A 12,635-nucleotide genomic window follows, 5' to 3' on the forward strand; every position below is an offset into this window, starting at 1 on the left:
CCAGATGTTGCAAAACTACAACTCCCAGCATGTCCGGACAGCCAACGGCTGTCCGGGCATGCTGGGAGTTGTAGTTTTGCAACATCTGGAGGTTGAAGACCACTGGTATAGAGTGTCAGAGCCGGTGGCCGCAACAAAAAGGACGCGTAGGGCAGCCGCTTGCGGGTGACTTATGTGAGTAGTACCCCGATGGGGACAGCGCAGAGCTGGGCTAATAATTGGGGGGGGGGGGGGGGGGTGCAGAACAGCGCTAGTGGGTCACATATGATTGGTTCCCTGATGTGGGGACAGCGCAGTGCTGTGCTGATAATTGATTGGCAGGGGTGGGGGGGGGGCAGAACAGCGCTCGCGGGTCGCATATGATTAGTTCCCCAGCGCAGCACTGGGCTGACAATTCAATCATTCCCGAGGGGGAGGGGCCAAACCGGTATTGCGATATGAGTTAAAATTTATATCGTGCAGCACAAAAATTTCGGTATTCGGTATGAACCGGTATACCGCCCAGCACTACAACTAGACTTTTTTGTTTTTGTACATTATAAGAGCAGATATCTTGTCTGAGTTTAATAGCCTTAAGAAACATGCTTTATGGCAAATCCCATGGACATAAACACAAACTGGACCTGATTCTATTCACTAGAATTGGAACGTTTCATAGGCTTGTTGTGACCTGTACAGACGTGATTCCTAAGGGAGGCTGAGCTGTTATCTTATCTGTCATAAGGAGGAGACTGCTTGAAGGCGATTGCTACACAAGTGTTATCTTCATGTTAGACCTATTGGCCAGAATAAAAGATGCAAGATTAAGAATGTTATAATCTGGATAGTAAAATGGAAAAAGTAGGAAAAAAATAACTTTATTTAAATAATTTGTCATTTTCCAGCACATTTATTTTTAAGGGTGCAGGGTGCCAGCCTGCTCAGATGAAAGGTTATAGCGTGGCTCCCATTCAAGTAAATGAGTGACTTTCTTGCAATCTGTCAAAGAGAGAGCCATTATTTGCTGATAATCTCTGCTCCTTTAAGGAGATTGTCTGGTGCCACAGAATTGTTATATATAGGTAAAGGCAGCAATTTCCTGTGTGAAGACCAAAGCAGGCAGCAGTGATCAGTGGTGATTGGGTATTTTTTTTTTTTTTTTTTTTTTTTTTTTTACAAGTCTAATCTTGTACTAAAAAAAAGTGTCCACAACTGTGCTGTATCTTCATGGTGTGTCTATAGTAGTTATACTGTAGTAAAGTATTGTTCTCTGATCCCATCTCTCTTGTAAGTAACAATAACTCTCAAAGCTTTACCGACTCTTTGTAGTACTAGCTTTGCCTTTTCTTGGTGAGAGATCACTCATTCGGGATTGTTTGCTATATTTACACAAGCAGTTTTTCTTTTTATACAGAATACATTGTAGCATTCAAAGGATACTTCACAGCAAATGCACGAAGCAAGTTTATCAGCAGTGCCCTGAGAAGCAGTGGTGTGGAGGACTGGAGGATTGTACCCAGGAATAACCCGGCCAGTGATTACCCCAGTGACTTTGAGCTGATTGAGATCAAGAGCCATCAGCGTGACTGTGTTCTGACTTTAGAAGACCACCCCAACATCAAGAGGGTCACCCCTCAGAAACGGGTTTTTCGGTCTCTCAAATTTGTAGATGGTGAGTTTTATTTTTTATTTTTTTGCAGTTGTTGTTGTTGTTAATCAAATCCCCAAGGCCGTGCACTATTTAGTGACATTATTAATTGTAACATTCTAAATTCCTCCCTGTATGTAAAGCTCTTTCTTGGAGAATGTAGTTGTATTATTTGCGCTGATATTTAGGAACAGATTATTTTAAGACTATAGGGAATGAAATGAATGGCAATGTTTGTACTTGGTTATGACTTAAGAGAACCTATTAAGCACTTGTATAGTCAGAGGCTTCATAAATTTAGTGTCATACGCTGCGGATCTACCGATGATGGACCCTGCAATGTGCCTCCAGCTGTGCCGCCTCTAGGAGCAGACACACAGCGATCTGTGAGTCACTGCGCATGCGCAGTATACTCACTGATATCGTGGCCCTGCTCCGTGAGCCGCGATGTGTTCAAGTACACTGCACGTGGCGACTCGCAGAACACTGTGTCTGCTCGTAGTGGCGGATTGCTGCTATGAGCAGGCACACTGTAGGGTCCGTCATCGGCGGATCCACAACATGTGGATACATAGAATCTGCTGCGGATCCGTTCCGTGTGACCCTGCCCTTGAAAGGAAATATGACATTGTGATGGGACTGTGAGGCTCTTCATGGTCAGTTACATACAGTAGCTGCTCTCCTATTCACAGTTTTGTGTACCCTGCAAACACAGCTTTGCATGGCTGAAAGGAATCTATGAATATCTGACTAATTGGGATCAAACAAACTACTGTTGCTTAAACAGCTGCCATTAATGTAAGGTTGGTGTTGGGCTGTGTGACAACTTGGAGAGATGTCTTCAGTTAACGCTGTTAACGCCCTTCAAGTTAAATTCATGCAGCACCTTGTATTCGGTATCCCTGGCCTCTTTTCTCTCAGCTATAATTGACAGCGTCAGTACCTAATTAGAAGACCACTAGAGCTGTCGATCGCAAGTGAGAGGAATGGCTAGGGAAGCACTTAATTAAAGGTTCAGAGCACTTAAAGGGGTACTCTGCTGTTCAACGTTTGGAACAAACTGTTCTGAACACTGGAGCCGGCATCGGGAGCTCGTGACATAGCCCAGCCCCCTTATGTCATGCCCCACCCCCTCAATGCAAGTCTATGGGAGGGGGCGTGACAGCCGTCACGACCCCTCCGATAGACTTGCATTTAGGGGTCGGGGCGTGACGTCATGAGGGGGTGGGAGTACCCCTTTAATGAGAAGAGCCTGCCTCCTGGGCACTTGCCGTGTTGGTGGCGGTCATGATGTAAGACAGTTACCTTGCAATAGGTAAAACACATTAGTTCATACTCGCTGTGGTTGGTGTGCAAAACTGTAGAAGGACAAATTGAGTATACATGCTGTGGCAGAAAAAAACTAGTAAAATGTTTATTTCTTGACAAGTAATTGTGGTTTTGCTAAAAATGGGGCATGGCTTAAAATACAAAATTTTCACAATGATTTCTCATTGGCAAGTTTGGCTTCCAGGGGTGGTCCAGTGGAGAGACTCTTATACCTTATCCTGTGAATAGGGGATGAGTAGTTTTCTCCTGGACTAACTCTAAAAAGAAAACCACTGTGATAAATGTAGCACAAGATCACACTGTGTAGCAAAATTACTAATACTGTCTTGGTTATTAGTGTGTCCCTTTTGCTGTGAATTTTCTTTTATGGTACGTTCACACGTACACAGATTTGATGCGCAGCATTTTCTGCTGCAGATTTCAGTGTAAACTGAATGACTGACTGAGCACAGCTTCTAATCTGCAGTTACAAATCCTGCGCATCAAATCTGCGCAGGATCCTGTATGTGTGAATGTACCCTTAAAAAGCTTTCCCAGAACACTTATGGCTTTTGTATAAGATCACTGGGACTCCAATCATCTATGATAACAATGTCCTTTATTGAATGGAGCAGTTAGGTGCACTTGGCTGCTGCCCCATTTAAACATGAGACCTCCATTTTTGGTTTGATGAAGTGCTGTTTTATGCAAGAATAAGCCCAGAACAGTTTAAGATTATTCCTACCCTGTAAGGTTCAGCTATGGTATATATCTGCTCAATATATGCCCCTTTCTTAATAGGTGACCCTTCAGCCTCCTGTAATGAGACAAAGTGGAGTCAGAAATGGCAGTCCTCGCGTCCGCTCAGAAGAACCAGCCTTTCTCTTAGCTCTGGATTTTGGCATGCTACAGGGAGACACTCTAGTAGACGCCTCCTGAGAGCCATTCCACGGCAGGTTGCTCAGACTCTTCAAGCTGATGTATTGTGGCAACTGGGATACACAGGTCGGTGATGCAATAAAACGATTTCAGATAACCACGCAAAACTGAATAAGAATATGATCTTTAATAGGGTTGATCTGCTCAAAGCAAAAAGTATACTGAATATTGGATATAGTCTTCTATTTAGAAATAACCACACAGTCGCAAAACACCCCAAAGTTTCCACCTGCCCCAGTTTTGCCATTACCTTTTACATACAAGTTTTCCAAAAATGTACAGTCTACTGTAAATTCTTCATGTTAGATTTGTGTACAGGCAAAATGATCTTGTCATGTGCTTCTATGCTTCTTTTGATGCATCACATGGATTTATTGCTTTGACAGCAGCTGTCTGGCCTGGTTGCTAAACTCTACAAATTTCCAGGCCTTTTCAGTGTCCGTTTTACATTTTGTTGCCTTGTCCCAAGTGTATTACCTTGCAATTATCCACCTTAATCTTCATTGCCATTGCTCTGTTCAAGTCTTCAGTTTTCCCCACTTCGCTTTGTAATATTATATTCTCCTCCTGTGTTTATTACCTTGCTATAAAGCTTATCATCTGCTGATATTGAAATTCTGCTTTATTAAATGGGTTGTCCATTTTTTTTAAACCATGTGCTTAGACTGCATAATAAAAAGTTTAATGCCGCCTTCCTCGTAGCCTCTGGTATCAGGGCTTCCCATCTGCGTCCAGTCTTTGATGAACTTCTCTTCCCTGGAGCCGGCCAGAGCTGTAAACTGGACGTGTCACTGCCACTGTAGCGGAGCTAGACTGTCAGTTACCTCGGCTGCAGATACTACAATCTACAGCTCTGGTAGAAGCAATGTCACCGGCTGTAGTTGAGACTCCCTGATACAGGAGGTTTTGAGGGAGCGAGGAAGATGAGCTAAAGCTTTTACTGATGGGCAGCCTGAGCACAGTTAGTAAGTAAAAGTTTCCCTTGACAACTCCTTTAATGGTAATGTAGTGGGCTTTAAAATAAATGTAAAATAAGGCCTAATACTGAACCCCTATGGTTCCCCACTACAAACTGTTACCCAGTTGAATTAAATCTCTGAGCCAGTTGCTAACTCATTTACACATATCCTCCAGTAGTCCCGCCATCCTCCTTTTAATGTTCTAGCCTCTTGTGTGGCACAGTATCAAATGCATTTGAAACGTCCAGATATTTAATAGGGATCGACCGATATCGTTTTTTAAGGGCCGATACCGATAATCGGTGGAGGTTAGGGCCGATAGCCGATAACTTATGCCGATATTCCGGTATAAGTTATCGGCTATTTATCCCCCCGCGACACTGCTGCAGATCATTGATTTAAAGCGGGCGCTTTAAATTAATGCACTGCAGTGGCTTTTGCGGTGCCATAGGCCGCTGCCGTCACCACCCGCTTGTCTCCCCCTACCTGTCAGGGTGGTCCGGGCCATCCATCCTTCCTGTAGTGTCCAGGGGAGTTCCGGGCTGTCCTTCTTCTCCGGGGTCCTCTTCTCCACTCCGTGCAGACTCCGGCCTAGTACGCTGCATAGACACCGCTGCGCAGTAACGCCCGTGCGCAGCGACGCACCTGACGTCACGGCGTAGCGGCGTCTATGCAGCTAGAAAGGCCGGAGCCTGCCCGGAGTAGAGAAGATGACCGCCGGAGAAGGACAGCCCGGACCGATTCACCCTTCACCCGGACCGCCCCCGGACACTACAGGAACGTTGGATGGCCCGGACCACCCCCATTACGGGTAAGTTTAAATTTTTTTTATTGACTCTGAGGGTGGGGGAGGGGCCCGACCGGTATAGCGGTATGGGCAAAAATCCATACCGGTATACCGCCCAGCACTACGGTGGGGGGTGCGACGCGGTGCGGTGGGTCGGGGGTGCGTGTGCGGTGGGTCGGGGGGGGGGGGGGGGGGGAGGGGGGGGGCGATGCGCGGGGTGGGGCATTATCGGCAAGGTAATTGCCAATACCGATAATGCCCAAAATCGTGATTATCGGCCGATAATATCGGCCATACCGATAATCGGTCGATCCCTAATATATAACATCCACAGCTTCACCCTGGTCCAATCTATAACCGACCTCCTCATAGAAGCGGATCAGATTAGTCTGACAGGACCGATAACTAATTTTAGGCTCATGCTGTTGTTTTACTTTTTTTTGGCTGTGGATTTTTTAACCCCTTAAGAATGCAGGGTATACATTAACACCCTGTGCTTCCACCCCCCCCCCCCCCCCCCCAATCTTCTGATTGTTTGTATTTGAGAGGTTGGGGGGAGTTGATAAATGTAAATGAGCCCCATCCTCCCCTCCCCTTAAGTTAAAATTTCCCCCTTTTCCCATTTTTCAACTAAAGTAATTTTAACTTCAATAAATTATTTAATATGGGCCCATGCATTAATGTATGAGCTATTGCAATAAAAATTTATGAAACTGTGAAGTTAATGACATAAATGTAATAAAATACTAAAGTCCAGAGCTGATTTTTGGTCAGTTTATATACTGTATAGGCCTACAGCATAAAGATAACATGTCACTTTTAACCATAAAGTGCATTGTGTACAAACAGCCCCCCCCCAAGTTGCCCCCCCCCCCCAAGTTTTCCCCCCTCAAAATCTGCAGCAAAGCCTAAAACATATGAATACATTTTTGTAGTAAAAATAGTCTTAGCCCTCATATGAGTTTGTAAGTGGAAAACTGAGATACTTATGGCTATTAAAAGTAAGAAGGAAACATTTTTAAAATAAGGGGTTAATTTGCATACCTTAGCCAAATGTAAAATATTTAACCCACAATAGAGGTTAGACTTACAGGTCTTTAGTTTCCAGCTTCATGTGCCCATCCATGCACACAAATCGCCCCCTGAATGACATACACCTTTTTGTTGTGCTCTATGTTCTAACATCACATTTCACTTAGCTCCAGGGATCAGCATCTGGTGTAGTGTATAGAGAATACAAAATGACCAATGCTACTATGCAAGAATCTCTTAAGTTTTTTGTTTTGTAGATTTAATTTTTTTAAGCATTCTGTCTTGACCTTTTCCTGAACAGGCAGTAATGTAAGAGTTGCTGTGTTTGACACTGGATTAAGTGAGAGACACCCACACTTCAAAAATGTAAAGGAACGGACCAACTGGACCAATGAGAAAACCTTGGATGATGGTGAGAAGAAGCATGTTTACTGTTCTCGGAAAGCTTGGACTTTGTTCACCTTTCTGTGCATGGTTTCCTTGTGTACCACACCTTGAGATTTTATAGTCATTCCTCTGAAGCGAGAGTATGATAGGGACACGTGATTGTTGTACCGTACTATTTAAGACAGTGTGGGGTGTGTTTGTGCAGATGTTCTTCTGTTTTTTCTTGAACAGAAAATTTATTTATTTCCTACCGCCTCCGTCTGCTGCAAATAGGCCAGAGTAGCTTGGAAAAAACACTTTTAGGTCCATTGGCTAAATAAAATGACAATCCAGAACTGTTGGATCCCTCAACAATAAGCAGATCAGTGTGTCATATCCTCTGCTCCAATAGTTGGGGATCAGCTGTAATCTGCGGGAAAACCTGGCAGAAAATGAACAGTTACACATTACCCATAGACGTTAGGATCTCTAACACAAGACCCTTCTTATTTTAACTCTGGGTGCATAATCTATTTTTTTAAACTATTCAATCCCTTTAATAATAAGACGTTATCATTTACTTAAAATGTTTTGTCTCTAAGTTGTGTCCGAGCTAGAATCTCATACATTATCTTTATTTTCTAGGACTTGGACATGGCACTTTTGTGGCAGGTGTTATTGCCAGCATGCGAGAATGCCAGGGACTTGCTCCAGATTCTGAGCTGCACATCTACCGAGTCTTCACCAATAATCAGGTACTTCTATCTCTGTGACTGCCCTGGTCTTCAAGCCATTTACAGTATTATTGTGGACAGTGATGTTCCTCCCACTTGGATTACGCTGTTTGTTCAGGGGAAATAAGTGCTAATTTACAAAATTGTCTTTGGTTAGAAAGCACTCATCTTCCGCTGCTGACTTAACACGTGGAAGAAAAAGGATGTGATTGGGTCCACGTTTAAATATTGTCCGGTTCTGCCATCCTTCCACTTATGAGCACCCCAAGTAGTTTTACAGAGTAGTTTTAAGTAGTCATGCTGAGGACAACCTTTTAAAGTGTGTTTTGTATGTATGTATGTATATATATATATATATATTATAAAAAAAAAAATTCTTGTAGAGTTAATTTTAAATTTATGTATTTTCCTTTTTCAGGTTTCCTACACATCATGGTTCCTTGATGCTTTTAACTATGCCATCCTGAAGAAAATTGATGTACTGAACCTCAGTATTGGGGGGCCGGACTTCATGGATCATCCTTTTGTTGATAAGGTTGGTTATGGATGAGATCTGTTTGTTAGATCTTTTTAATGTTTTGAGGCTGGGTAATCAATAGTAAGATGATGTGGTCTGTGTTTTTTTTTTTTACTTTTATTTTTCCTCTTATCTTGCAGGTTTGGGAGTTAACAGCCAATAATGTGATCATGGTTTCTGCAATAGGAAATGATGGACCACTCTATGGGTAAGAACAGTTTAGTTGTAGTATAGCCATTACATAACTAAGGTAATGAGAAAAGGCAACTGAAACCTGTAAGCATTTTACCTAGTGAAAATAACCTAGAAAAAAAACCTTCAAATTTACAGCAGAAATTGCAATGTTTTGAGCCATACCTACTGTAACTCCTCTTTAGTTGAGGACACCTAACCAAGAATAGCATGACTTGAAATTTAATTCCACAGCCACATTTATGTATGCAGCTCACATGTGGGTGCAATGATGTGGCTATGTAAAGAAACACTGTAACATCCATAGCAGTAATACCTGAGGACCAGAGCTAGAAATCATAGCAGAAGTATCTAGTCAATTGAACCTTGCTTTATAAAATAGTTATATTATGTCCTTAAGGAAGGGAGGCTGAAGTGCTAGATTCACTGTTAAAAAGCAGCAGCATGGAGGACATTATAGAACAGAGCAGTGTTGCTGTTATTCCAGCACTTTGGTGATACCTTTACTGCAATTTGCAGACTCATTGCATTTTCTCCAGCTGTACTGTCTAGTTGTGAAGCATGGACTTTGAGCCACAATAAGTACGAACTAGTTTTACTGTTCTGTGAAAAGATTACATTGTGAGACTCATATGAGTTTGTAAGTTGGAAAAAAGTGGGGAAAAAAATTTCATTGTGAGACAAATGTTAAAATAATATAAACCATGATGGATACAAGAGATGCCTAATGTACAGTGGGGTCTGTTGTGATTTCCATTGGAATAAATAGCAACACTGGATTTTCGAACAATAAAGCATTGAAAACAGATTCCTGAGTTCTACATAGATTTTATATACATACAGTTGCAGAACGCCTACTAATGTCTCCTAATTTTTTGTAGGACAATAGACACAGTTCATAGGAATACATGGAGTAACATATGAATCATGCAACATGCAGTCAATTATTAAACCATATGTCTTTAAGAACTAGACCTAATCCACTTTTACTTTTCTTCCTGATCTAATCTAGAACGCTGAACAACCCAGCAGACCAAATGGATGTCATAGGAGTTGGTGGCATTGATTTTGAGGACAATATAGCTAGATTTTCTTCAAGGGGAATGACCACATGGGTAAACCAATTTACCAACCTTCATAAGTTGTTTTTGAACAGAATAATATTGCAGCAATGGAAGTTTGCACAGTAACTTATCACGGAGTATGTTTATTTAAATGATATATCATAGCTACATACTGTAGAAGATCACATTTAATACCATAAAACCCACTGCTCGTAGACTTGTTGCTGAAAGTCCTATGTTTCCTAATTGACTTCTCCGATGTATATGTGTACCTACAGACAGGAATGAATTGACCTGATTTTATATATTGTAGGAACTGCCTGGAGGATATGGCAGGATGAAGCCTGACATTGTCACCTATGGTTCTGGGGTCAGAGGATCTGGTATGAAGGGTGGTTGTCGCTCCTTGTCTGGCACAAGTGTTGCTTCCCCTGTGGTGGCCGGAGCAGTGACTCTGCTTGTTAGGTAACTAAATTCTTTATGTGCGTTGTGCAGTTCAATTCTTACACAGATGTCATGTGAATCTTTAAAAGGACAGGCCTTCTGCTTAGGGTTTGCCAAATTCATATTTTGTGGAGTCTTCCAATTTTCTAAAGAAAATTATTTTTATGTCTTTTAGTGCACGTTAAAGGGGTATTCCGCTACTTGGCGTTTGGAACTAACTGTTCCGAACGCTGGAGCTGACGCCGGGAGCTTGTGACGTCATAGCCCCGCCCCTCATGACGTCATGCCCCACTCCCTCAATGCAAGTCTATGGGAGGGGGCGTGACAGCCATGAGGGGGCGGGGCTATGGCGTCACGAGCTCCCGGCTCCAGCGTTTGGAACAGTTTGTTCCAAACGCTGTGCAGCAGAATACCCCTTTAAAGGTAACTAAATCAGTCTTGATAAAAAAAAAAAAAAAAATCCTACTTATCTCTCTCTTTAATCATGTTTACCTGCAGTATAACAGTGTTTTATTGGGTTTAGTGCATATGAACAAGGTGTCAGTTTCCCTTTTAAAAGTATGGTGCCATGTAGTGTATACGCTACATATTTTCCTACCCATTGAGATCAATGGGTAACAAAATTAGCTGCTGAAAATATGCAACAAATATGCTGCGTATACGCTCCATGGGACCATATCCAAAGAGAAGTGGCCAAAGTCAACAGTATGTTATGTTATAGAGCAGGCGGAGAACAGAATAATAAGGGGCATTGGAGAAATACTTATTAGTTATACTGAATTTTAATAATTTAAAGGGTTTTTCCAATCTTTAAAAGTTATGTGCAGATCATTTAACTGCGGTTGGGTTTATCACTTACTAGTGAGTATTGCCTCTGTAATGTTGTCTCGTGTTTGCGTGATGGTTGCTCTTTGTGTTTTATCTCCTGCTGGTCTGTGGACTTATACACTAAACTCATGGCTATATCCCACCTCCCCTTCCTGAATGTCACATTGTGTCCTTCTCACTGTTCCTGGCTCGCACATCTTCCCTTGTCTCTGAAGGGGACTTGTTTCACATGTTTGACATCAGACTGTGTAATGTCTCAGTGGCAAAGCTGTGCTATAAAAAGGCATGGAGTTATTGCACCACTCCCTAACACCTTGTAGTAGTGGGGCACACAGGCAGCCTCAGGCAGTGGAATCATGAGAACTGTAGTCCTTTAGATTGGCAATGCCTCTCATTGCAACCCTTGGAAGCATTCTGGACCTAGAATCATAAGGAATTTAAAATAAACTAATTTTGCAATTTTATACTGAATCTTTTCCCACAAGACTATACAGAGGTCCATCAAGTTACAACTGGAATTGGTTCCACTCTGAACATTTCATCCTGAGACCTTTTAAAAGGGTACTCCAGTGGAAAACATTTTTTATTAAATCAACTGGTGCCAGAAAGTTAAACAGATTTGTAAATTACTTCTATAAAAAAAAAATCTTTACCCTTCCAGTACTTTTTAGCTGCTGTATGCTACAGAGGACATTATTTTCTTTTAGAATTTCTTTTATGAGCAGCATAGGGTTGCAATGGGTATTTTCTCCTGATCTGGACAGTTCCTGATACGGGCATCAGGTGTCAGCAGAGAGCACTTTCCTCTGTAGCATACAGCTGCTAAAAAGAAACTGGAAGGGTAATTTTTTTTATAGAACTCATTTACAAATCTCTTTAACTTTCTGGCACCAGTTGATTTAATAAAAATTTTTTTCCACCGGAGTACCCCTTTAACATTGAAGACTAGAATTGCTTTCAAGTGTCAGCCCAAAATAGGAAAATAATAAGAAGGCAGAAATACAAATTGTTGTTCTCAACTGAAAGCAATCTGAATTGGCTGTGTATGCAGTAAATGACTTGCTTTGTCTAGGACAGAGCTTCTTCAGGCTTCTGTACGACCATAAAGTGTACCAGAAAAATAAAATAAAACCACCTTCGTGGGGTGTCCATGGAATCAGCTGGTCTTGGCAAAGGTAAAGTTCTGTACAGAACATGTACTGTAAGGCAGAAAGGCTCTACTAGAGAGTGACTTGGTACATACATGTTTAATTGCAGCAGCATTATATTAGTAGAACACCTATTGGTGCCTGGGTGTTCCAGTGAGTCAGACAGAGAGGTAGTTTATGATATGGTTTCACAGTAGAATGGTCTAATAAAGAGCATTGCATGCTGAAAATAGTGTAGCCTGAGGGACCTCTGTATATCAATCTACTCCTCCTGGTATATTATAGCCTGCCGTCAGATTGGGCTGCACATTCAGCATGAATTTCTCAATTGCCATTTAAAGGGGTACTCCGCTGCTCAGCGTTTGGCACAATCTGTTCCGTATGCTGGAGCCGGGAGCTCGTGATGTCATAGCCCTGCCCCTCATGTCACACCCCACCCCCACAATGCAAGTCTATGGGAGGGGGGGCATGGCGGCTGTCATGCCCCCTCCCACAGACTTGCACTGAAGGGGCGGGGCTATGAATTCACAAGCCCCCAGCTCCAGCGTTTGGAACAGTTTGTTCCAAACGCTGAGCAGCAGAGTACCCCTTTAATCAACGATCTCCATTCTTCATCTCTCTTCACTTATGATGTGCCCATGGTTTGACCACTTTTCACATACTCCTACCGTGTGTTCGTTACGGTGTTTC

At 42.4% G+C, this 12,635-nt stretch overlaps 1 protein-coding gene across 2 annotated transcripts in view; it reads left to right on the plus strand.

Moving 5' to 3' along the window:
* Positions 1–12,635, plus strand: part of MBTPS1 (membrane bound transcription factor peptidase, site 1) — a 53,835-nt gene that overhangs the window by 19,152 nt on the left and 22,048 nt on the right. For both annotated transcript variants that reach the window (XM_056526411.1, XM_056526412.1), the window contains exons 3-10: positions 1,394–1,651; positions 3,737–3,940; positions 6,954–7,064; positions 7,664–7,773; positions 8,171–8,287; positions 8,410–8,477; positions 9,474–9,576; positions 9,839–9,990. In XM_056526411.1, coding sequence (XP_056382386.1) covers positions 1,394–1,651; positions 3,737–3,940; positions 6,954–7,064; positions 7,664–7,773; positions 8,171–8,287; positions 8,410–8,477; positions 9,474–9,576; positions 9,839–9,990 — 1,123 coding nt within the window. The remainder of the gene's footprint in view (positions 1–1,393; positions 1,652–3,736; positions 3,941–6,953; positions 7,065–7,663; positions 7,774–8,170; positions 8,288–8,409; positions 8,478–9,473; positions 9,577–9,838; positions 9,991–12,635) is intronic.

Source organism: Hyla sarda, chromosome 6 (genome assembly GCF_029499605.1).
Source record: "Hyla sarda isolate aHylSar1 chromosome 6, aHylSar1.hap1, whole genome shotgun sequence".
Classification (NCBI taxonomy): Eukaryota; Metazoa; Chordata; class Amphibia; order Anura; family Hylidae; genus Hyla; species Hyla sarda.